A 27,122-nucleotide genomic window follows, 5' to 3' on the forward strand; every position below is an offset into this window, starting at 1 on the left:
TCCAGAAATTCCTTTATTCTATGAAATTTTATCCGATGATCGATTCGCAAGAGGTGTATTTTAGTTGACCGGAGATGCTATTAGAATAGCTTTGGAATACTCTCGTCGTGCAATAGGATTAGGAACCTCTTATTCCTATGAAGTGCGAAATGTATCCCGTGATAAAGCCATCAACCTTGTAGAGTACACTCTTGATAATTTCTTCAAACACTACTATGTTGCGATCATGAAAAACGAATCGACTAAATAGGCCATTCGCTTAAGAAGGAAAGATGGTATTTCTGAAGACCGGACAATTATGCGAGATGTTGACTGGAACGACAAATCTAATAGTACTGCTCGCAGGTCTAATGATTCATGCTGGCTTAATTGTCCTGTAATTTTAGAAGGTCCTTATGTGTCAGGCAAAGCTGCTGATGGTTCTGATCTTCCCCTTCCTAAGAAACTTTCTGCTTATCAACCTTGGAAATTTGTCCTGTCCGAGAATAAATATTATTAATTTCGCATAATCTTATTTTCTTTAGTTCTTATTTTCCTACTCCTCTGATTTCAGGTTGCTAAGAAGGCCAAGACGCCACATAATGGGTCATCTTCGCAGAATAATGAAGTAAGAAACATTCTTTCTCTTAACTTAAACAATATTGTTTCCTCGGTTTCTTATCTTGATTATTCTCGTAGGTTGAATCTTCGGGTATTAAGAATACTGGGAAAATCAAGAAACATCCCAAGAAACTCGCATCTAAATATGGGTCCAAAATCTCTTCCTCGGATCTTTCTAAGAAGCGCAAAGAATTCTACCCTTCTTCAAGTTCTGAATCTAGTGATGACGATATTTTTGTTTCCGAAGATCCATCAATCTCCTCTTCAATGAAGGAATTATCCAACCTTTTCTCTGATCCAATGTCGGCTCTTAATGATGGTGATCTACAACGCGCTTTTGGAATGGTCTCGAAAGTCTTCGATGCTCCTAGTTTGGATGATCCATCTCTTCGTAGAGCTTCTTTTGTAGTAAATCCAAGTTTCCACTATTCAATTGGCTCTTTGGTAATATTTATATCTTCATGTTCTCTTTTATAATCTTTCCAGCCTTTCTTTCCAACACATAATACTTTTCTTATATTTTCGCAGGTATCTCGATTATCCTATGCAATTTCTTCGGATTATCAAAGGAAACTTCTCAGTTTGGGGAAAGAAAATACCAAACTTAAGGTTGAAAATTCTACCAATATTGAATTACTTCACATGGCTCGATAGAGGAATGATGAACTTATTGGTATGTAATCTTTAGCCTTTTCATTCTCCCTGCTTTATGTGATAATTCACATTTCTCATTTTTCTATACTCGCATATATTTATAATCTTTTTGATGAGGCATCTAACTTTCCTGACGAGGAAACTCTTTTAGAACATCTTAACTCTTCTTTAGACAATTATCCAACCAAAGTATTTGAGAACCTTAACCTGGAGGAATTAAGATTGAAGTATACTGCTCTTAGAATGGATCACAAACCCTTATTGACTACACTTAATAACTTCAGACGTCGTCTTCATGAGAATAAGAAGTTAATTTAGATTTTTCAAGTAAAGAAGAAAAAACTCATTAGTGAAAAAGATGAGATCGCTCTCAAGGGTGCGAAAGCACTAGGAAAATTCCAAGAAACTATCCTTAAAGTTCAAGATAAACGTGATTTAGCTTTGAGCGAAAAGAACGCACTTATTGAGGAAAGAAATTTAATCCGTTCTCGACTTCTCATAGAAAATGAGGCTGAATTTAGTTTGGATGCTATAGTTCTGAATGATGCTAGGGAGAATTTAGCCGTAAATGTGATCCTTCAATCTGAACATTCTGCACTGGTTAAAGACATTATTTCCACTCACGAAGGTCATTTGTTTCTCTTTCACATTGTCATTTCTTGAGGATGATATTTTTTTTAACTCTCACCAGTTTGTTACACTTCGCAGATAAAGAAAAGAACTATCTGGAGACGATTGAAGAGTTAAAGACACAACTTGCTGCTGAAGAGAAGAAACGTCTTGAAGAAGCCGAAAAGTTGTCAATGGAGTTATCTGCTCGCAACTCCAAGTATCAGCAATTAAAAACAAACTACATCCTCACTATTTCAAATAATAGCAAGGATGCCATCCGTGCTCGTGATACAACAGTTAAGAAAGTCTGTGTTGATAATGACATTCCTCTCTCTAAATGTGGCTTTTATTCAGCTGTTACAAAGAGAATACTGTAGCAGTGTTGCGAATTTGAGACGCTGTTCTTCGTTGCAACGCTTGTTCTTCAGCAGCAGCAACAGAGACAGGCTTCCTGTAATCTCCGATTCTCTCCTCCTGAGCTCTCCTTTCGACCGCAAACTCTCAACACCCCTTCTACATGACCCAAACAATCTATTTATACACCACATGACGATTAAATCTCTCCCAAATCGCTTCGAAATCTCTTCTTTCCTTCCTTGGCAGTCACGGCAATAATTCCTTCCAGAAATTGTTTTACGCGTTTCTGAGCTCTTCCACTTATATCAAACTCTTCCTTAGATAGAATATGTACCTTTGGAACGAATTTCTTGCCTTTAATATCTCTGAATATCCAAAAACAAACCCAACAGGACCGTGTTTCCTTATTCACCTTTGTTTCCCTTTTCCGGCCATTCCATCCCAAGTTGATCGGTCCAATTGCTTCTAATGAACTTGTTAAGTCATATCAAGTCCATCCCAATCAATTTCCGGTGTTGAATCTCTTTAAAATTGCCCAAAGCCTCACGTCCAAAATTTGCCAGGCGCTGCACATAGTTTCCCGCCAAAATTTCTAATTTGAAACGTGAAGAAGGTGGGTGTCCCCCTATCCTGTGTTGTTCTCCCTTTAGCAGCTGCCTGGAAATAGGTCACCCCTTAGTAATTAGGTTACCCCTTATCCAAAATCGAGGGTATGTATATCTATTTTTCTGGGACATTTTCCGTACTTTTTCGGGGTTCTTCCGGGGTATTTCTGGGGCGCTTCCGGTACTCTATCAACGGAGGTCCAAACGCCGCATTCTCAGCCAATTTCGCCGCAAAAGCTTATTTCTCCAAAATACCTATAAAGACATAAAATAACCAAAATAAGTACAACATCGAGCACTAAAAATATATACAATTGAGATATTAGACACAAAAATGCGTCTATCAAACCTTATTGTGAACATTCTAGATTGCAATTGTGCGTGTTGTGTACCTTTGATGTGAACCCTTTGGTCAGTTTATCATGTATAGCTTCTTTCCTAATACTTTTCCTTTCCACTTCTCCTGCAAAGGTTTTGTTTTAATTTTTGATTTTCTCATGTTGAATGCCATGTTTGTGTCATGTGAACCTATGATTGATTATATATGCTATCTCCTTTTGCTTTTAAAGTACCCCTTTGCGTTATAGTTTCCGAATATATATTGCGGTAATTAATTAACGGTTGATATAAGTTACGGTTGATTTTTTTAAATTAAGAGCGATTTGATTTTGAAAGTTAGGGTTGATAATGGTAATGCTTTTGTTCTTTGTATTTCAGAGATCTTTAGTTTATTTTGTCAGTTGGTTGTTCAATATTATAAATTTGGCTTAATTATAGTAATTAACTCTAAATCCATGACAATGTATGTGAAACTGGGGTTCCATTATCTGATTTCAGTCTGTCTATTTCATGTACACCAAATGGGTTCAATGTTGAGGGGATGAAGATGGCAATTAACAACCACAAATCTGGGGATGTTCTGGCTGTTCTTGGTTCGTTGTTGTGCTTAAACGTTTGTGAAGATTTGGAGCTTCTGTTGCAACGAAAAGAAGGTAAACACTAAAGCAATTAAACTTTGCAAGATCTTTTTAACTATTTTTTCTTTTAGCATTCCTTGCTGATAATCATATCTAAAAAAACTAATATAACGTGATTCTGAATTTTCAGTACGGTTGCAGGGACATCTAATCGTGGGTACAATACAGGTAATGAGTCTCATGTGCTTTAGGATGCAAAGCGGTGTCTCTTCATCACCATCCGGGTAAGTAATTTTTTTGAATTGTTGTGCTATTTTTGATCGTAAGTATTTTGAATTGTTGTGAGAGATTGAAACTAATGTCGGGTAAGCTTTTATACTTCTTAATTCGAGTTTTTATTCTACTGGAGACTTTATCTTTTGCAGGGTACGAGAATGAAACACAAATAAAAAAAAGCGTATGGGTGGTGAGAATGACCAACAAGGTGATATTTCACTACACCATATCTAGGTTTCCTTATGGAAAAAAAGCATTACTAAAAAATACAAGCTAATTTCGCATTACTAAAAAATACAAGCTAATTTCCTTAACTAAAAAAAATGGTGACCTATAGGCAGTTATATAATGTGTTAGGATTTTTTCTAACTCTTTTATTCCACTAGGGAAGTTAAATAGGCTAACACTTCATTTTCATTACAATATTTATCCTAATTATTGGCATTTTCACTTTATATTTAGTTTGTAATGTGGAGATTGTGTTATAATCTTTGCTAACTCTTTGTATAACAGTTCAAGTGGCTAATAAAGAGATGACATGTGTCTTATTTTTCAAAATAGGCTAACGTATTTTTTCTATTTGGAAATTGTTAGATTTGAATTAAAAAAAACAGTTTCAGGTGATTCCGGCCTGAAATGTCAGGTTCCGGCTGCCTGAAAATTTAAGGTTTAGGTCACCTGAAAATATCGCTGCAGTTCATATCATGCCAGAATCAAATTCTTCTCAAGTGAAAATTTATAACAAGAATGTTGGTGAAACTACAAATTCGTGTTCATATCCAGTATATTTGAGCCCAAAAATATCAATTTACATTGCAATCTTTCAGATTAAAAAGCTGAAACACTTGGGAAAATACAACAAAGAGCCTACTTTTTATAAGCGTTGACCCTGTTCATAACTATTTCCCCAGCTTCAACAGCAACCAAAGAAAACTGGACTGGTACAGGGTAACCCACTCAAAAAGGTTATTGAAATCTGACCTTGGATGTAAGCTTTCGAGAATCAACCTGCAAAGTATGACAGCAAATGTATAAATTAAGATTTGATTGACAACAAATAACCATCAAAATTTACAACATGAATTTATTTGTCTGGTCAGTTAAATGTAGAGACAATTTGTCACTCCAAATCGTTGAAAGAAAGATTTGCGACAAAAAAATATAGTGCTAATGAAATATATTGGTGCCTGCTTCCAGAAAAGGGTCTAATTGATATGATGCTGCATATCACATGGCGTGTTTTGTGAATTGTATTATTTGATCTTAAAACAGCAAGTTGAAGTTACCTTTCAAATGAACTCAAAGTCCCATCCACATGTGAAGAATTGCTGAAGGATCAATGTCATTCAGCTTCAATTCATCCAAAGTGTATAGCTTTGGGAGTATCTGCAGTGCAATTAAACACAAATAAGACAACCATTGCAAATGCTACATCTTACTCTCCAATGGTAAAAATCAAACAAGTGCCCATTGGCAATCAGAATTTAATGGTACATCTTACAGACTTACACAAATAAGACTAACATCAAAAGCATGCAACTACATAAGAACAGCAACAACAAAATTGATCCATCCTCCATCATTCATACTATAGAAGGGCTAATAAGGAACTAACTCAAGAACAATCATCTATGGTTCCAAGAATTGATAGAATGCACCAACTGATAGGAAAAAAAGAAAAAATCAAAATAGTTACCTGCCTTGTTGTGCCAAAGCAACAAAGACCACCGGGTTTCCCAGTAACTCCTTCACGAGACTTAATGCTGCTCTTACATCTCTCTTTTCATTAGATCTTCATCAACTTCCTCCAAGACTTTCCGCTGTAGAACAATAGGTTCAACAGAATTTACCATTTTACTATTAAATCGGTCAATTGTTCATGAATCAACAGACGAAATACGTTCAATGTTATCGAATGCATGGTTGATATACCGACCTATAATTGACATCTTTATCTTAGGTTTCCCATCCAAATACAAACAAAATAATGTCCATTCTTCTGTATAAAACGAGACCACACCATTAAAATAGGCAAAACATTATCAAATCTAGGAAGACAATGATGTTTCACTTTGTTAATTGTGATATTACCTGCTGCTCTTCTTAGTCTTTCTTTTTCTATTTGGCGGCATTGTAGATAGGCAATAGTTTACTAACCTGTTAGTCATTTACACAAAACTAGATCAACAGATATGACAATCATTACACAAATGTCAAGTTTCTTAAAGAAAATATTAAGAAGTATAAGAATATACACCAACATTGGAACACAAACTCGCTAATATGCTTCCATGCATACTCACACGTACCTTCATCTGCTGCCAACAAACGAACTAAAACAGACTTCAGTCATAGAAGAACATATCACTTTATACAAATCATACAGACATTGTAAGCATACTATTTGTGTAATTTTCGCATTAATTTAATGAATCTGTAATCAAAAAACGTTCCTAGTAACTAAAAATAACCACCTTGTCGAGCACCATTTCTGCCCTGCCAAACTTCACTGTTAGGGTTTTCACTTCTATTCATCTGCAACATAACAACAACAACAAATCAGAAGAACAATAAATAACAAACTTCTTCATCACACTAAACTGAACAGTCTAAACACCTTAATGACTGCAATGCTGAAAACCCATGTCAAAACCAAAAAACTTCGAACACAAATAAATCAACCCAATAACAACAAACTCTTCATGTGTTCAAAACAACCAACCATAATAAATTCTATATGTATCATCTTCACTGACAAAGTCAGAAAATCCCCAAATTGAAAAACCCTAGTTTCAGATCGAGTAAAAAAAATAAAAACAAAAATTGAAGTGATATTGCAACAAAAAAGATAGACAACATTAAGGGTTCATGAAAAGACTTCTTCTTTTTCATTAATTCTTCTTTTTCCTAAGAAAGAGTAAAGAAGAAACCATTTCAGATCAAAACCAAACAATATCATCCAAAACAAAACAAAAATAACAACAAATTAAGCTCGGGATTATACCTCAATCGTTGGCTAGTAGATCGAAGAACAATTATTATCACATAACAAGGGTTTTTTAATTTCAGGGAAAATATCAAAAATTTAGGGTTATGAATGTTTCAATTGGAGGCTTTTTTTTCGATTACTGGTTGGTTTTTGATTCCCGGATTAACAAGGATTCAAGGATTTATGTTAGAACTTGATTTGGAAATTCTGTTACGAGAGAGGGTTTTGGTTGCGACGGAGTTAGAGAGGAGAACCCACCGAGAAAGAGAAAGTGAGAGGAGAAATAAAGTTTAGGTTTTTGTATAAAAAACTTTTTACGGTGGGGATTGATTTTCATACGGATTGCGGAGATTTTTGAACGGTGGACATTGGTTATGGATTCTCATACGGATTGAGTAAAGTGTGTTTCTTTTGAACACAAGTGTGTTTCTTTTGAACACAAGTGTGTTTCTTTTGAACATTCGTAAGACCAAAATCCAAAATTTCGTATTTCGAAATACTCTCATTTTTGGTAGGAATGTAGAGATTTATATGAGGAACATGTCATTAAAATCTCATCTTCAAATTTATCTTCGTTTAGATGTTTTATAGAAAAATGTGTCACCATGTAACCATGTCAACGGATCCTACCCCTATACATAAATCAGAATAAATTTGCATATTGTTATCGACCTTCTGACTATATATAAATCCGAAAAATATATAAGAATGAATCAGAAATGAAATCAAGAACTGTTATTCTCTTTCGATTAATTTTTTTTTCAAAACTAGTGAGGATAGATTAGGGGTTTCGTTAAAAATTCAGATTTATAAGTGGAAGAGGTCAATAAAAAAATCTGGCAAACATTGGTAGGTTTCGTGCTCAGGTGTATATTACGATATAGTAGGAGACATTGAGGATAATATGAACAATTTTGGTAGGTTTATGATTCTGATGAAGATTTTGAGTTAGTGGAAGAAGAGATTATTAAGGATAATATAACATATATTAGTAGATTTAGAGCTTCAGTGAAGATTCCGACTTAGTCGAAGAGGTCATTAAGGATAATATGAACAACATCGGTAGATTTAGGATTTCGATGAATATTTTGATTTAGTAGAGGAGATCATTAAAGATAATATGAAAAACACTTGTCAGTTTATAGATCCAATGAAGATTCTATACTTAGTGGAAGAGGTCATTAAGGATAATATGAGAAACATCTGTAGGTTTAGAGCCAGGTGAAGATTTCGACTTGGTGGAAGAGGTTATTAAATGATAATATGAACAATATTCTTGACCTATGTCGAACTAATGATTGCTCTGAAAAATCTAAAGGCCGATTTTCCAAAAAAGAATTCATAATAAACTGGATTCTAAAATTAAATCTAAGATGTTTTCTTACCCACGATGAACTGAAGATTGTCCCGGAAAATCCTCTTCCTCAACTTAGTAAATGTTTGTTCCTTACAAACCAAATTTTTTGTTGCTGATATAATTATCGAAATTTTACTTTGTAGAAATTCCGAAGAACGTGTTCAGGGAGTCGACTTAAATTCTAATTAGAAGTTTAGATTTTGTACTTGTGAAATTTTACGAACAAAAATCGAGTTTCTGAAAATGAATTATAACGAACAAAGACTGAAATTAGATACCTGAATCATTTGTTCGTGAATTGGTCTTTTGTGGTACGCATACCCGGTATGCATACTAAAGTTCCTGAATTCAGAAACCGCCTTGAGGTACACGTGCCCTGTACGCATACCTTGGTGTTTTGAGTTCACGAATTGGGTTGGTACACATACCTGTTATGCACACCATTCCTGTCGAATATTTTCAGATGCACTCAAACTATTTTCTACGATATGTTTGGAATTTAATTAACTCTCTAAAACACTTGTAAGACATCTTACCGTAATGACAACTCAACAGCTTATTGAGTTGGCAAAGTTTTCTATTACGAACAATATCAGTAGGTTTAGGATTCGGATAAAGACTCTAAGTTTCTCAAAATGAATCGATAACAAACAAGACTTTGACATTATATCAAGACTAAACCCTCGTATGAATATTATAATTTTGACTTACAAGATCGATCTAATTCCAAATCGGGAATCCGTTTTTAAAACGAGAATGAAGAAATACAATTAAGTGCACAAAATCGGTACATTTCTAGTCATCAATCAATTTATGAAACACAAATCAGATTGAGCTAGGGATATACACGAAATAATCGGAGATGACACGAGACATACACCAGTTCACATTGCTAGAGATATACCCCAGTGTACATACCGAGTATGCATACCATGAAAATCCAATTCACGAACAAATGATTTTTGTATGCATACCGGGTATGCATACCCAAAATCGTCGAACCATAGAGCTATGGCGGTATGCGTACCACCTATCCAGAACCAATACAGTTGAGTCGGTACGCGTACCTTCCTATTTCCATATTTTCAGTAGTTCTATATCCGAAACCAATAATATCGATAGGTTGAGGATCCCGATGAACTAATCGGGATTATTGGGATTTAAGATGCACATATAGTAAAAGATAATTTGCATTACTGAAACACGTCACCGTTCCATATGAACCTTTACCCCCAATTTCACAATTTAAATAATTTGCGCTACAAAGAGAGAATTGATGAAAAATGCAAATTAGTGAAACTGGCGTGAATCGAACACGCATTTTCTTCCTTGAAGTCAGACGTGCTACCATTGCACCACAAATTCATTGGTATTTACACATGTATAGTTTAAAGAATTTATATGACTATCTTCAGAATTTGTCAACACCAAACACATTTAATCACTCATACATACACAAGCAAGTACAAAAAAGTCAATCGCACCCGCAGTTTCATGAAACCCTTACTAAAAAGTGATTTTCAGTTTAGTCATTCAAGTGAAATAGTGAGTCAAAAGAGGAATTGGGAAAATGGTGTTGGAGAAAAAACTGAAACATAATAGTCAGCGAAGAAAGTTTTAGAATTGTTATCCTTAGTACAGTATTTTCTAGATGAAATGCATCTTTAACTCTGTGGCTTACCAATTCTCACATATCACAAAATCTATAAACAAGGAAATGCGATCAAGATTTCCATCCACACTGAAACATAATACATGTAAGGGTCTGGCTGGCACTAAAAATATTAATCAAACAAGCACCTAAAGCATCATTTCAAATATTATAATAAGGGAAGCATTCACAACAGCAAGTGGTCAAGTGCTTCTTTAAAACAGAGTTGTAAGTATGTAATTAGTTAAGATGACAAACTGCAAGGAACCAAGTCTCATTCGATCACGTTAGGGACTGGAATTCTATTCTTATGAACCTATTAAGAAATGATCAGAAACAATTGAAAGAATCTAAAGAAAAAGGGAAAAAATGATTACCTATGACACCTGAAATTGCAGATGGATTTCCAAAGGCTTCAAAAGGACAACTCTTCTTGCTGACCAATTTCAAGAAGATCCAAGCTTGCTGGAATCCAAAGCCAGCAACACCTCAAGGATCCCATCTTTGTATATACTTTACCAAATCTATCTTTTTCAAACATCCAAGACTTTTCCACTTCTCCAAGCATTCTGAAAAATAAAATTCACCTGTTCCATTTCAAGAAAAGCTCGAATGTCTCAAATGTCACACCATGAGCTTCTTCTGAAATTTCTGCGAGGATATCGAAGGCAGAGGGAAAACACAGTTAAATATAAAAAAGTTGAATGTACATAAAAAAAAAAGTGAAAGAAGGTGCTCAAAATAACGCTGAAGTAATAATGTAAATGTTAGCAAGCCATTACTTAGAGCCACCGTCGCTGGCTGCAAAAGTACAAGTATTCTCATAAATCAAACAAAGCAATTGCATAAGCAAGATATACTTTCTATAACAATGAATCTTGCCTGATTACAACTATGAAGACAAGACTGTGTAAACAGAAAATTAAATCCTAAAAGATGTCCAAACACTCTGAGACTGGAAGGCATACTCTAAAACTGAGTGAAATACGACGTTATGCCATCTTTATCGCAGAAACTGTTACCTATAACCGATAAAGGGGGAAAGGTATCAGAAGTTTACACTTTACACAAACAAGAAAACTTTAAAAAAAAACCATAAAATATAAAAGAAGATCAACCATCATTATTAGAGTTCAACTCGGGGAAACATGACACTCTCTAAACTCCATAACCAATACTAGTTTGTGCAACATTTACAATAAATATGAAGCCCTAACTAAGTTAACAGTCCCAGTACACGACCAAGTGAACATTCTTCACTTCCCAGGAAAATACTTACAGAGACAATAGTGCAAGGCTGATAGGCTTATGGTAACTACTGGTGCTTACAAGAATGTAGAGGAGGAATTACACTGGAACAATTCTCTTTCAATATACTCCCCATAGATAAGGTTCCCCTCAAAATTCTGCAAAAGAATAAGGAGAAATTGTTGAAAGGTGAACCTGATTCAATCTCGATAGACAAATTCAAGTAACTAATATCATCAGATTAAGGCTTTTGAGGTTACCTCCGTACAACTTGGGAAACTGGTTGGAAGGAAAGATTATAAGCTCTGTGTTACCGAACAAAAATTTGAGTGCACCAAATCAATCATGTTATCCACCAGTTCCATGAGATTATTTTCCTCCCCGAACAGTGTAGATATCAACCATGATGTATAAAGAAACAAAAAAATGCTTGTTAAGAATAATAATGCAGTACATAAAGGAAGATGCAGCTTGAATTGAATATCTCAAAAGATGTCTACACTTAGAAAGCAATCAAAATATATATATACCACCCATTTTGCCACTTATGTACAGTCGATCAAGTTGTAAAGTTTGGGGAAAAGGCTAGAGTTTTCCTTTTCTGAGCTAACATTGGTTTCCATTTCAAAGTTAATGAAATCATCGTTTCCTTTTCAGCTGCTATTTTGCCTATAAATCCATATTGTGTTTGCTCCACCAACTGGGATTAGCAGCATATCAATTGGTAATATTATATTAGTCTATACAATGACGATGAGAAGGAAACCCCTAGTTGGTTCTAGTGATAAAAGTGAAACCATGTCCTTAAAGGAAACGGACAAGAGACTGGTACATTATAACTTGCAGCAAAAACACAGTCTCCATCTTAATTGATGTTTTTAAGCAACATCAAAGTACTGACATTCTGAAAATAACTCGGAAACATCATTAAGCCTCAACAAAGTCAATCTGACGGACCCCAATCATAATTGAAATCAAATTAAACAAAATTTTGAAAGTCCCTCATTGTTTAAACCCTAGGTTCATAATTGAAGAACTATAATAAGAGCAATCGAATAAGAATAAGAAGAGAATCATACCAGAAATAATAAATATGAGTTGAAGAAAACAAATTCACCAGAAATCAATCATCTTCATCGTTATAATCAAATCAATGAAATCAAATTCACCAGAAATGAATCATATTCACGGTTATAATTGAAGAAAACAAAGAGAACCATAAGAATGAACACAAGATTTTCTTTGATTGGAGTTTGGCTAGAATTCGATTGAATTTTCTCTTCTGAGGAAGAAGCCAACCATGGTGCATAAGGAGTTTTCTCTTCCGTTCAACTGGTTTTGTTAAGGTATGGATGAAATTCGATTTGATTTGGTTATGTCAAGTAAAATACAGTATGGAACTCAAATTTTGGTTCCCAAAGGCAACAGTATGGATTAGTTCCGGGTTTAGGTTATTCTAGGGTCCTAGCACTATCAGTTGGTTCAAAACAAAAAGATTTATAAAATCCTATAATTTTATTTTACATTTTCTACATTTTAAAATAAATCAATGTGTTAGCTATGTAAAAATGTGTTACTACAGAAAAAGACAAAGAGTTATAAAGATGGGGTGGATTTTTGTATACATGGATTTTGGGTAGGAATATTAGAAATAGTGATTTAGTGTAAAATGTGTTAGGGATGTATAACCAATGATCTCACACTTTCAATAATTATTTAGTTTTTATGAATTAATTCCAAATTATGGTAACTATTTCTTAATTTGCTAACCCTTTATATGAGTTACTAGATTTATAATGGATCATATGAGTTACCAAATAAAATTTAGTTAGGAATCCTATTGTTACAAAAACCCAAATTTGGTGTAGTGTTTGCTGGTCCCACAAAACATAAAACCAAAAAAACACACATACCAAACCCTAAAAAAAAATAAAAGACATAACTCTTCGTTTCCTCAACTCTGTATTTTGATTTCGAAAAAATTCTTCGTCTCCTTAACTGAATCTTTAACCTTGGGTAAATCTTTTGATTTCAACAACCTAGCCCTAATCTCTAACCTTGCGTCAATCTCAAGTATTTGTTTCGAGGAGGATTGGGTTCTATTTCGAATCAACAAGTAAATTGAATTCAGCCCTGATCTCTTTCAATCTCAACAGGTACACAAACGATAACTCTTAACCAGGTATGAATTTGATTTTTTCCTATCCTCTTTGCTTTGATCTAGATACTGTAGCTCAAGATTTTGATGATTTTATTAGGGTTTAATCTCAGGATTTCTATTCTAATCTAGGGTTTGGTTTTGGGAAGAGCAACTGAGAATGAGTCTAAATCGGTAAGAATGAGAGTGGGTTAATCGGAGATGGGGGTTTGAGAGTTCTTGGATGATGATAAGAGTTTGGTTGAGATCGATTTCCAATCATATGAAGAAATCAATCGAGAAAAATATTCCAGGTTCAAATATTTCTCTATTTTTTTCCCTATCAATTTCAATTGAATTTCGATTTCAGAATTACTTATACATTCAATGGGGCAATCGGTAGTTCTAGAGCTGTTGTTGGTGTTGCTACCAGAGAAGCTACAGCAATGGGGAAATGGATTCTGGTGTGTGCCATAGGCCCCGTCTCTGTCCAGATACTATGATCCAATACTTTGAAACTCACTTTTTATTGATTCAATACGTTAAAAATCACTTGCAGGGGTTGTTGTTGGTGCTGGATGGAAAAGTGTCATAGCTTATGTGAACCTAGCCTATTATTACTTGGTCAGAATTCCTGTTATAATGATCCTCGGTTACCTTACCAACAAAAGCTAAATCCAAAGATCGTCCAGACTTCAAACAACTAATGATATGCTTCCAATCCAGAGAACAATCCTACAATCCAGAAACCATAAACTTTCCAGAAGCTTAAGGCTTTCCATTATGTACCTCTCCCTATTCTACTTCTCTATGTTTAATTCATCGTCCTTATCCTTTATTTTTTAAATATTTTTTGATTGTTGGTAGTGGGTTCTTTTACATATTTTGAAACAGTAATTACGTAAACCCTAATTTATGTTCTACAATCACAACAACCCTTTACGTAAACCCTAATTTATGTTCCATGTGCTGTTGAGATGAACAAAACTGGATCAAGTAGAAATTAGTTAGACTTGATCAAGGTTGAAGGATGAACTTTGTGGCGCTACTTGAAGTCTAGATGCATTCTTAGGGATTACAGGTATTCAAGGTAAGATGATGGATGAAGAAGATTTAGTCATTTGTTATTTGTTTTGTTATAGTTGTTTTTATTTCGTTTTATTTTTGGATTTTTCTGTTTGCGAACCGAACCCTAACCCTTTTGTTTGTGTCTCTTTGATTCTCTGAGTCTATAAACAGTACAAAGAAGTGAGGCGCATAGATTAAGCAACTTTTTTTTTTCATCAGATACGATTTTTCGTCACACCAAAATGGTGCTTGGCTTATTACAGGGAGAATTTCGCTTATGAGCACTGGGATGATATCCTCGACATCCGTAATCAATATTGAGGTGGATTTATCAATAGGTGATGGACTGAGGCCTGGATCAATTTATGATGCTAATGACACCGCTCAAGTTGTTGAGCTTTTGACACAAGAAGAGCTAACACGTCGAGCGTGGGAGAAGGACGTACAAGTAAACTACATTATGATTTTGCAAGTCAAGTGATCATATGCTTCACGGTTTCTTCCTATTTTCCTTTTTGTTCATTACTTTTTTTCTGTCAAAAGCACCCTTATGTACCATAGCATGTCTACGGAAAATGTTTGGTTAAACCAAGTATTATTGTTTATATGCTCATAGGTGATGAACGAAGGACTTGGGCATATTCCACTACACAAGATCCATGAAAACATGGACAACAAGTCTACAAGGCAGAAAATATAGGTTTTGTTCTTATATACTGTCTAAAGCATCTCTTCAATAGTTTTTCTTCTTTACTCTATCTTATTTGCTTAGGCTACATTCAATTTGTACATAATGAATTTGTTTGAATAGTCTTTCTCTTGTTTGCAACTTTTAATAGAACCCTAAACAGTGAATGTAGCATTCTTTATTGCAAGGTTCTGGAAATCCTAAAAAGGAATTCCCGCGGGGATAAAAGAAAAAACAAAAGCTTGATGCAAAAGGATAATTTCCTTAGGAGTGGTACATTCTACAAAAACTACTTGTGCCTCCCAATTTTCTCTCTGTACCAGATATTGTAGATGAACTACTATCAAATCTTTATAGTAAGTTGTTTCCAATTTTCTTCTTCATTGATTGTGTGTATGTTTACCTTCTGTCGTTCAGCTAATACACTTGGCAGTATATTAAATCAGAAAATTTATTTAAGGATATTTTTGTGTAAATGCTTAAGAAAGTTCTCAAGCTAGCTGAAATCAACAAAAGCCCAAGATCAGGCCCTCCAAATTTTAAGTCTCATGATGTGGAAGCCAAAGAATTGCGCAATACCTTCAAGTTAAGGGTAGAACTAAGGTATGCGTATTTTACATTGGTTAGGTTGATGATGTCTTGTTACTTATGCAAACTGTGAATCACTATTAACTGTTTTATAGGACAGAAAAAAGAATAGTTATTGAACTCTTTTCATGCTATAAATGGAGAAATTGCTGCTCATATATGAACTTGGTTAGCATTTGTACGTCTACGGTTCCTTGCACAAATCCTTATATCCAGTTAGACGTGTTAATTCTAACCCAATTCTAGCTGGGAAAACTAATGCCTTTCCAGTTCATATTGTTGCTCGGCTAGCTTCCAAAAGTAATTTATGTGGCAGTCATTCGTTTCATTGTCCATATATATTTGGTGAACTGGAAAGTTGTAGGTATATTCAATTTTTCAGGACGCCTATCGACAGCAGTAAAGGGAGATATAAAGGAACAATGAGGTCTATAATAAAGCTTAAGCATTATGCAACATCAAGAATGGGAACTATGAGAAACTATGTATAAATCAGCACCAACATATGGCGCTAGCCTTCTCGATGTAGTTGTTACATGGTCATGACCCAACAATCATGAATCCTAAAAAACATTATTGTTGAAAGAGGTTAACACAAGCGGAGAATCGATTTTATCTAACTCAAATATATATCTATTGGTTTTATTTTTTTGTATACACATTATGTTTTAGTTCATGCTCTAAATGTGAGCTTATTTTTCTTATTTTTCGGTTATATGACATTTAGTTATATCTATTTTTTTGTATACAGAGTTTGTGACAAATCACACCTTCTTGGTTTTGTCGTACAATTTCCTTCATATTTGTTGAGGTGCATGTTATGTATCATACATAGGTACTGAATGTATCTGTTCAACTTAGAAAGCACATTGTAGTTTCCAAGTATACTAGATTGTGGTGCCCTTTTGTTCCTAATGAGAAGCAGAGTCGGACCTTCATAATCTTATATCATGTAGTTACCACAACATATTTGCTTTTACAATTCTTTTCTATCAATTTTCAGTATACACAAGTGGGGGATTCAGGTGGAAGTACCAGTTGCCAAAGCATTAGATTTTTCAATGGCACTATCATTTAAAGAACTTTTCAGTGTAAAACCACTCAATCAAGCTACCGGATAATTTCACGTTCTCTATTGAACCACTACCTTTCTCAGTTGAAGAGACAGAGTATAAGTGCATTATGATGGTGCTTTTCATCGTCTCAATGTTTTCTTAAATGTCATTTTATATGCTTCTTCATATTATAATTGTTTATATTTTTAACGGCAGTTCAACAAAATGATGAGTAGGATATCTCAGACGTAGTTTAGCGAGGCCAGTGTTCATTTTGTTGTCAAATGGGAAAGTGCATATGAAGAATAGTTGACTCGTAACTAATCAAAACACATAATTTCTTAAGAATGATTATACTCTCATCAAGACACAACGTGAATTTCAGAGTTCTAGCAACTTTAATAATATTACAAGAAATGGGGACTTGGGTGAAGCCGAGCTTTACCAAATCATATCGGGGCTGGGGCGACGCGAAGCCGAGCTTTACCAAATCATATTGGGACTGGGGCGAGGAGAAGCCGAGCTTTACCAAATCAAATGGGGACTTGGGCGAGGCGAAGCCGAGTTTTACCAAATCATATCGGGGCTGGGGCGAGACGAAGCCGAGCTTTACCAAATCATATCGGGACTAGGGCGAGGCGAAGCCGAGCTTTACCGAATCAAATGCATCGGGATGGGGCGAGGCGAAGCCGAAGCCGAGCCACACCTAATCAAAAATATATCGTGATGGGACGGGACGAAACCCCACGACACCTAATAAAAGATATGGCTAAAAGAACAAAAATTCCCGAGTGTAGCACGGGCACAAAATCTAGTTGTTTTCTTGAACACCGTTAACTATTTTATCAATTGCCAGCTGTCAGAGATTCACGGTTTCACTTCTCCTTTTATTTCGTTTTTATTTTCTGGTGGAAGAAGTTAAATTAGTGCAACGGTTGTCGGTGTGGGACTGTTTCAGAAAAAGTGATATTATTATCTCGTTTCAGAAAAAATAATACTTTCGCACAGATTCAGAATAAATGATATTTTCGCCCGGGTCACCTCGCCTTGGTGCTTTTTAAACGCCAAAGGTGCTCGTCTTTACAACATAGGCTGCGAAGGAGGAAATTCATACAAAAAAAAAGGAATCAAGTTTCTACTCAAACTGTAATTTTTTTGACTAAACCTTAATTAAAATTCAATACTTAGAATCCAAATTGAATTAAGGAATTCTGTTCCTAATTGAATCAAGTAATTCCATTGCTTCATCTACATGCAAGATGTGCTTATATATAAAAATAGCATAAACCTTCTACCAGAGTTGCTTGTAGTTGGAGGAAGTTGTTTCAATGGAGAACTCGAAACTTTCTCTTGGGGCCGGTCGGCAATGGAGGTACGAAACAATTTTCAATGATTATGTTCCTGGAGATATCATGTTAGATATATTTCCTCGGTTACCTTGTGAATCTGTTTTAGAATGTAGACGTGTGTGTAAAACGTGGAGAAATCTTCTCAGACCAGTAGTAGATTATAATCATAGTAATTACAATTATTTTATTGATCGGCACCTCCATTATTTTCATCGTGAACTACAACTTCTAAAACAACCGCTCGATTATGACAACCATTATGAAGATGACGCGTACGATTGTCTTGCGAATGATACAGGTGAGATTAGTTTAGTTTTCACGGGTAATAGCATTGAGAAAGATAATCGTTCGTCTCTATATTACGTAGAATATGATGACAAATCTTGCAAGAAACTTATAAGGACATTCAATATCAGCCTTCCTTCTGAAACGCCATTGATCACGGTTGGTTCGTGCAATGGTTTGGTTTGTTTAACGACAAAAATAAGTAAAAACATATGTGGACGTGTTTATATTTGTAATCCCATCACCCGAGAATGTGTAGAGCTTCCAAGATTATTTGAGAATAACAATGAGTATTGGGATGCTGGAATCCGTATACTCTTTTATGGATTTGGTTACGTTCCTTCAACTAGCGAGTACAAGGTTGTCAGAATCATCTACAAGTTGAATTCAGATAGAGCTTTGTGTGAAGGACAGGTACAAATATACACACTTGGTGACCACTTAAATAGATGGAGGGATAAAAGAGATATTCCTAGCCCTAGGCGTGTATACAAAAGTCATGGTCTCCATGTTAACGGAGCTCTTCACTGGGATGTGTTTCCAGGGGATCGGATGATGTCCTTTGATTTATTAGACGAGGATTTCCACTTCATTGAATATCCACCTAAGACGTTACCATCAGACTGGGGAAGCTTTGTGCTTGCGAACTTAGGAGGACAATTGTGCGTATTCTGTTCGAGAGAGACATCCATAAGCTGTGCATCTGAGGTGTGGGTACTGAATAAGAAGAATAAACTAACTGATATATCTGAGGCGAAAAAAGTACAAGAGGGTAACTCATCATGGACGAGAAAACTTACTGTATCAATGAATTGGGAGATTATGCATCGACCTTTTGCAATCTTCAAGAATGGACAAATATTGTTGTGGTGCAAAGAGAAAAATGTCGTTGCTCATGACCTGAAAAATTTAACTACAACAGAACTTGGGGATCTTGGAATGGCTCGGCCGGAGGAAGATTCTGCAAAACCATGGGAGTGGAGAAATTATGACAAAGCTGTGGCACACTCCAATAGCTTTGTTTCGTTGAGACGACTAGGAGAAAAAACTAGTACGATATTGGATATGATCACCTAGTGGTGAGTCTGGATAACATAAATACAGACAGTAATACTGAAAAAAAAAGAAAGAAAAAAGAATGGACTTTGGTCTGTCTTTAGTCAGATTATTTATTTTGTTTCCGGCAACGTAGTTGGTCTCTCTTGAGGCCGACCTATTTTTTTGAAATAGAGGTAGTAATGTTATACATATTGATCTTTTGTTCAATAATTGTACGTGCATCAGCTTTCTTCTCCTTTCCCCTTTCTTCGGTGTCTCCAGCTTCAACATGGTCTACTTGATATATATATATATATAAGACACGTTGCACGGCCAAGAAGAATAAGTCCAAGTCTTGATTTCTGGCCATTTCTTAGTGTTTCAAAAGATCTTAGGACAGGAATCTCAAGCCTGCATTCTTGCACTCGGCGCCTAATTAACTCTAGAACTAACGCGTCTATTGAAATAATGGAAGCTGCGCATGGTGTTTGGAATTGGTTTGTAGGTATTGTTAAAGAAAAATCGTGAAAAAATGTTCGATGATCTCGAAAAAAATCATGATGGGTTAGTTATAGAGGATGTTAATGAGTCTACTAACGAATAGTTAATAATTGTCTTCTTTTTGGTTTGTAAGTTGAGTTTTGATGTTCAGGTACCTCAAGTTGTTATTTCTCCGTGTACCTTGAATTTTTGGCTTTAGCGGTTGCTTTGTTTTTTCCTTTTTCTTTTCGGCTTTTCGCTCTATTTTTTTTGTAACCAATCGCAAACGTCTTGTATGCCTTTTAACCTATCCTCTTTGATAGATCAAAAAAAAGTATGAAAAGGTGCTCACAGCATTACACAAGCTACACGATTATTTGACTAATATATCCCCATTTTCAAAAGGGTGTTCTTGTATATACCCCATAAAATACTAACGGTACCCCTTTATCTAAATACCCCCAACATGTATCTACCTACCCCATTAGATATATGAAATGTATATACCCCGCCTCGAACCGCAAAACATACATGGAAACACAAACCTATCTTGTCTCTTCACCTTCGTAAGAATTTGATGAAAATTTCAGATCTTGTTCTTCTTCCTCCTTACGGTAAAAGTTTCCAACCATAATTTTTTATTTTGATTCACCTTATAGACAAACTCTGGCTTGTAAAAACCCCAATTCTAGGCTTAATTTCTTTTATTTTGGAATTTTTAATTTTTCATCTGATTATTTTCTTGTTGTTTTGTTAGTGGCGATGGATTACTAAGTGGAATGAAGTTAATATGAATTGTCTACAAAAATAAGAAATAATTCTGGTATTTTATTCAAATCATATAAGTTGATATTTGTTGATTTGATCGTCCACTACATGAGATATCCCTTCCTTCTTCCGTGGCTTAACTGGCACTTTCTTTGGTTTGATTGGCACTTTCTTTGATGCGATGGTGCAAGCCGTTCCCATAGATGGTCTTTCCCACCTAGATAAATCCCTCTTTGTAAATGTATATGTGGTCTTCTGTGCTTCAGTTTGTTCATTAGTCAGGCGACCCTTGGTAGCAAATTTTCCATTTGAGTTCTGGCATAATTGTTTTACTTGGATTTGCAATCTTTATCAACTTTTCAAACATGAAATTCTTTTGTAACTCTGTGCAAGCTTCATGTTTTATTGAAGATAAACATTCCCCCCTCGAATCAAAAATTTCGACCCCTTTTTCGTGTACAAAACCATAATATGCTTCAAGTGGTCATGTATAGAATCTAGAGAAATACGATTACAGTTCTTGTGGCTGTCGAGGATTTCAGAGGCACAAGGTATGATTATATAACGAATTTTTTGAAATAGGGTATAGATATCAATTTTTTTAATAATTAAACAATTTTCATGTTCATTAGATTATAACTAACATAACTCCCTAATGGACGTATCGTTAGTAATTCATGGGGTATATAAAGGAACGCCCTTTCAAAAACCCAGTCCATCGTTTAGTTTAGATGCAAGACAACAAATTTGTTTACATTTTGTTTTTAAAACAAAATACTACTTCAAGGTGATAACCAAACAACACCGCGCTTCCGAACACCAAAAGAAGTTTATTATAACCAGATCTGGATCTTCAATTTAAGATATTATAACAAAAAGAACAATACTGGCAGCATTTAAATTTTTGTTGATAGTTACCTCCAATATCTCAATCTATTTAGGAGACAGCTGAATGTTCCATGTTCCTAGGCAAATCCAAAGCTTGATCCAAACTTTATTGTAATAAACCATTATATATTATGACTTGGATGTATCCAGCGATAAACAGATCATCAAAGAAGTGAGACCTAGAGCTGATTCGGTTTTTACCTTCATGTTGATTGCACCATTTTTCAACATGGAATAGGCGGCAGCTACACGCGGAACACATTCATGCGGAGTGTCTGTAAAATTGCACATTTCTGTTGACATGTTCGTCCTATGTCAACAAGTTGATTTTGGATCACCTGAAAAATTGTAAACCACTGACCATATCACTCAATCAATGGTGTCGACTGATGATTCGATTAACAGCGAACAACAGCTCCAATCTTATTAATTTCGTCATGTTACCCATTTCGTTTTTTTTTTTTCATTTTGGTTGACTTGATTGGTCACGCACTATTGGCCAGTTTCATTTTATCCACCAACTTCGTTTATTTTTTGTTTTTTTTTGGTGTGCTCATGCCAAACCATTTTGATTATTGTCATTCCTTTTGGCCAATTTCATTTTTCTCAATATTTTTTTTTTTTGACTCGATATAAAATTTGATGCTGACGAGTTTCGAACTCAGGTTACTAATATCATCACCCATTAACTTTACCACTGTACTACAATGGTATCGGTATTTTCCTCAATAATAATCACACCCTTTCATTAGTTTGATACTTATAAAAACTAGGGATAAAATTTTGTAGCGAGGCCAGACTAACTACTTGTCACTAAAGCTTACATATATATCGTGGGATAGTGAGACTAATCTACAACTACCTGTAACTAAAACTAATCAATCCAATCAAAATGCCAGATTGAGAGTCTTTAAAAATAATAGTGTACGCAAAATTCACATAATCGATTAATCGAGGCATGTGTTTAAGTTTCAGGTTCCAGAGGTAGATACTCCACTAGTAACCAAGAATTCAAATTGTATGGTCTTAAATAAATTAATATTCCCTACGTTTTAGAAAACTAGATATAATTTTTATTTTTTTATTTTTTTATGAAAACTGATATATTTAAGGAAACTTTTTTTTTTTTTTTTTTTTGGAAGAAAAGGTTATTTAAAAGTGGGAATTAAGTGTTTGAGCCTCTCCTCACTCTATCTTATTCTCTTGACCTTGAGATTGGGAAGAGTTTCTAATTTTCGAGCCCACTTAAAAGAGAGGGTCAAAACAGAAAATGTCAAGATCCTCAAAATAAATTCATTTGTTGACGTCATTTAAACAAAATAAAATATTCCCAAAGTAGCCTTTTTCTGTTTTTCATTTGTGAGAAGATGCTAAAACAGAGATAAGAGATGGAGATGGATCGAGAGAGAGAGAGAGAGAGATTGAGAAGTACAGATCGAGAGAGAGAAAATGAGAGAACGGTTACAAATTTGATTTTAAGTTTTCTGCTTCCGATGTAAATTGATTAAAAGGATATAAACAATAGATTTGTAAGATTAGATCCAGGTTGGAGATTCAGTTTAATGATCTTATCAATTTTGGACTGCTAAAGTTGCTCCTGATGGTGATGTTTTTGATTCGTATTATACTCGTGTTTAAGGTAATTTTTAAAATATTTGCTTAATTTATTATGAAATTTAAGTGATTTTTCAATTATAAGCGCATTTGTCATCACATTTTGGTATATGAAACTTGTTTATGTGTGTATTTAGGGTTCGATTAAACTATTGGATCTTTATCATCACCTTCGAATATGATATCAATAACGTATTCTCTAATTCGTGATTTTGGATTTGGTACTTATGAATATAAGATTTCAATCTAACAATTGTTGAAATTCACTTTACTAATTGTCATGTTTTGAATTTGGGTGACTCATCCTCCAATTGTTGTTTCAATTATTTTAGAAAAGTATTTGATGAATGTATACTAATTTTGAGTTTGATGGTTGTTCACAAGGTGTTTTTAGGTGTAGAGACTATCCAAGAAACTGAGGAGATAATTAACGAAATGAAAGAAAATGACCCGATGCGGCTACTGAATCTAGAAGTTCTAAGGATAGTGTGTCGTATCCAAGTATTGCTCATGATTTTCTTTTATCTTTCGTGGTCGTCGTTTGCATATCTAGAGATGTTGGCCAGTTCGAATTGTTTTTGTGGTGGATTTGTGATAATGAGGTGATGAAGATGTAAAATGTGGTGATTGTTGTTGCTCACATTAATTAGATTATTGATGCAATTGTGGTGATTTTTGAAACTTTCTGAAGGTATATATGATTTTCATTTTATGAAGATATTAATCACACCTTTTTTTTGCGTATATATTATTCACACAACTGATTTTCTGTAGAAAATATATACATATCAACATAAACATGCATACAAAAATAGGAGCTGAAACATGCATATCAACTATTTTCCATACCTCATGATTTAACACATCCATGTCTTTCAGTAATTAAAGACATATAGCAGATATTTTTTTTTCACAATCTTGTAGTCATTGGAATGTCCAAGATTAAGTGCTATGCTAGTGATCCATACTTAGTTGCAGAATCACTTTGGTCTCTGTTAGAAAAAAAACATAGAAGGTGATTCCATGTTTTTTGTTTGCCATGTACTTTTTTTCTTGCACCTCCTCTACTAAAGTCTTGGCTCCGCCCCTGACTATACCATATGTTGGGTTCCAAAGAATGGTAGTAATTAACCAGAATAACTGTGAAGGGTGTATAAAAAAATAAAAAAATAACTAGTGTGAGTATTGAGAGAACATACGGTAACCACAAAACAAAATCTTATAATATTTCATAACTTCACAAAAAAGAGTGTATAATAAAATTTTAAATGGGATAAATGCAGAGCTTAAAAGTTAAGACGGGATGCACAAACAAAAACCAAATACCAGAAGTGTTAAAGCGCAGACTTCGTTATATAAGCACTATAAAAACACCACAGTTTTTGTGCTTTGTCTTTGGTTGGTTCCTATATTCATTCTTTGCTCACGTAAGAATTCAATGAAACTAAGCTTGCTGAATAATTAACTTCTGATGTAAAATATGCTAACCTGCCCAACTTTTTTACAATAGCACTTTTATGCTTTGGATCATATAACACTACATTGTGAAAATCCACGAATAGAATTTTCCCATTCTTAGAAGATCGCGTAATCTTCAAACCAAAGTCTTTAGTCATAACTGCCTTCGTAATTTTCTCATTGGCGATTGTGTGGACATATTTCATCATCAAACACGTGTACATAGGAAGATACATGGAGGGCATGCAGACAAGGTCATCAAAGTATGATGACACACGCTCATAACCAAGAATCCCATCCCGTCAACAAGGGATCTTTGCCCGAACCATCCAAGGGTAGAAGTTAAAGGATGTTCCGATAATACGCTGTACCGCGGAGCATCGAATAACTCCCAAAGAGTTACTTTATCTCATCCCCAAAAGAAGCTAAGATCAACGATGGAGAGAAGATGTACTGACATCGACGCGACAGAGGCAGAAAACACTTGCCTGACACGAGCAGGCGCCTCAACTACCCGCATTAAACACTCTGAACATCATACGTGTCGATCAACCCGTGGAACGAACAAGGATGACTCTGCGTGATGAAGTTACGAACGAAGACCCCTGCGTGATGGACACAAAACACAAGAAGATAAGGTTCCAACGGCCTTCAGAGATGGGTCCCACACTAACCCTATAAATACCCCCTCTCCACCAAGAGGAAGGGGATCGAAAAAATCACTAAGGGAAGGAGAGAGAAGGATCTTGAGTGTAAGTTAACCCTTTAGAATAAAAAAAGAAGTAATCCCAAAAGTCATTCAACTAATCTTGTAACTATGAAGAATATAGTGAAACAACAACCCCGTGGACGTAGGCCTTAGTGCTGAACCACGTAAACCTCGGTCTCGTTTATATTTCAGTACTTTATATTTTCTTAACCCCGTGAATCTGTACTTGTATGCTTTGTTTTCTTTGTTTTTACCTTTATTCCGTGCGCAAACGCCGCCCCCCCCCCCCTCGGAGTTGTTAGATGAGGCTATGATAAACCCAAAGGTTTTGAGCCAATGAATCAACACTAAGATATCATCACAAATCACTCTAGATTATGATGATTGGTTGTGAGCATTCAGATGTCTTCGTGATTTGAGTGTTTACAATTTGGCGCTAGAAACAGGGACCTCGTCCCGGTAAAAGATTTATCTTGTCCTGTGATTTCATTTAGAACTGGCATATGATTGCTCTGATTTATTAGCTAGGACAGTATAGATTATTTGCTAACTTTATTATGTTCAAAAACGCACCTATTATCTTCGGTGGCCTGGGCAATACTTTCATTTACTGATAAGATTTATTGTTTTGATCCATGGATTTACGTTTTTCCTTAGATCTTGTGCGAACCTGTCTCTCAGGTGGATTTTCATAGTTTTTTAAAGGATCTACTTGCATTTTTAAAGGGATTTCTTTTAATAAAAATTTAACCCATTTTTAAAGGGATCCATGTATTGTAACTCATATATGTTAACCCTCTCTTGGAAAAAGATATTACGCCAACTAACCCAATTTGCACGGATATTCCCGTTTCTTTCTGTTTGAAATTCCCTTGTGCAGAAAGAACGGATTGTGAGTAAAGAAGGCGAGCTTCCGCGAGATTACATTGTCGACAAAAGAACCCGTGATGGAAAAGACGCAGGAAGCAGGAAAATCCAAAGGTTTATCAAAGGAAACACCCAGGACAACCCCGGTCGTCACCCGAAGCAAGCAGAAAGGTGACAAAGCTAAAATGACCAGTCAAAGGCAAGATACTGCGGAAATCACTTCACCTATGAACGCTAGTTCAATTGCAGCCGCGGTCCTCAGAGCAGCGGCGACAAAGCACGGTGCGGTTGCGGTAGTCCCGAAAGCTGCAGAGGCTAGCAAAACTTGTGCTATGAATCAATTTCATCAACCAAGAGAAAGGATGGATGAATCCAGAACATACCAACCCGTGCACCCGCCAACTTTCGGAATGCCATCAACAAATGATCAAAATCAAACCATGCTGGCGACTCTAGCACCGCAGAGAGGCACTCACCCCGATTTGGAAATACCGACAACCGAAGCTGAACCCCTGCCACCCTTAGTGCAGACCGTAGAGGAAGGTGGCACCATGGACGTAGTGGCACAAGCCGGGACTCCCAATCAAGGGTCAAACCAATCACATCGACTGATGGCCGAGCTTGAAGAATTGAAAAAGAGTCAGCAGGTTTACACAGATGCTGTAGCTCTGCTGGCCAGAGAAAATCAAGATTTAAAGGATCGGATTGCCCAAAGTACGAAGACCAGCCAACAACTTGATGAAGCAAATTCCAAGGCACTAGAGCCAAACCGAGACCGGGAACGAAGAGTAGTAATAACGTCCAATAAAGACGCAACTAGGGGAAATAGTGTATCCGACCCAGATTATGACGACGGAGAATCAG

At 35.5% G+C, this 27,122-nt stretch overlaps 2 protein-coding genes and 1 long non-coding RNA gene across 3 annotated transcripts; all 3 read left to right on the plus strand.

The window, feature by feature from the left end:
* The first annotated feature begins 391 nt into the window (after nucleotides 1-391).
* Nucleotides 392-2,388, plus strand: LOC113309084. The gene is made up of 5 exons (XM_026557512.1): nucleotides 392-419; nucleotides 554-607; nucleotides 679-1,044; nucleotides 1,129-1,273; nucleotides 1,963-2,388. The coding sequence occupies exons 1-4, from the start codon at nucleotides 396-398 to the stop codon at nucleotides 1,252-1,254; spliced, it is 570 nt and encodes a 189-aa protein (XP_026413297.1). The 5' UTR covers nucleotides 392-395; the 3' UTR covers nucleotides 1,255-1,273; nucleotides 1,963-2,388.
* Nucleotides 2,389-18,130: 15,742 nt separating this feature from the next.
* LOC113311237 (F-box protein At3g07870-like) lies at nucleotides 18,131-19,513 on the plus strand. Its single transcript, XM_026560081.1, has one exon. The coding sequence runs from the start codon at nucleotides 18,131-18,133 to the stop codon at nucleotides 19,511-19,513; it is 1,383 nt and encodes a 460-aa protein (XP_026415866.1).
* A 3,505-nt stretch (nucleotides 19,514-23,018) lies between these two features.
* On the plus strand, nucleotides 23,019-23,951 carry LOC113309332. The gene is made up of 2 exons (XR_003340526.1): nucleotides 23,019-23,249; nucleotides 23,609-23,951. It is a non-coding gene; the product is annotated as an uncharacterized LOC113309332 (long non-coding RNA).
* Nucleotides 23,952-27,122: the final 3,171 nt, after the last annotated feature.

Source organism: Papaver somniferum, chromosome 9, assembly GCF_003573695.1.
Source record: "Papaver somniferum cultivar HN1 chromosome 9, ASM357369v1, whole genome shotgun sequence".
In the NCBI taxonomy this organism is placed as follows: Eukaryota; Viridiplantae; Streptophyta; class Magnoliopsida; order Ranunculales; family Papaveraceae; genus Papaver; species Papaver somniferum.

What these genes read in the sequence shown, in the direction of transcription:
- LOC113309084 (XM_026557512.1), top strand. Translation starts at nt 396, where the DNA reads ATGTGTCAGGCAAAGCTGCTGATG. An exon ending in GTCAGGCAAAGCTGCTGATG is followed by an intron (nt 420 to 553) that starts GTTCTGATCTTC and finishes CTCTGATTTCAG; the next exon opens with GTTGCTAAGAAGGCCAAGAC. An exon ending in ACTATTCAATTGGCTCTTTG is followed by an intron (nt 1,045 to 1,128) that starts GTAATATTTATA and finishes ATATTTTCGCAG; the next exon opens with GTATCTCGATTATCCTATGC.
- LOC113311237 (XM_026560081.1), top strand. Translation starts at nt 18,131, where the DNA reads ATGGAGAACTCGAAACTTTCTCTTGGGGCCGGTCGGCAATGGAGGTAC.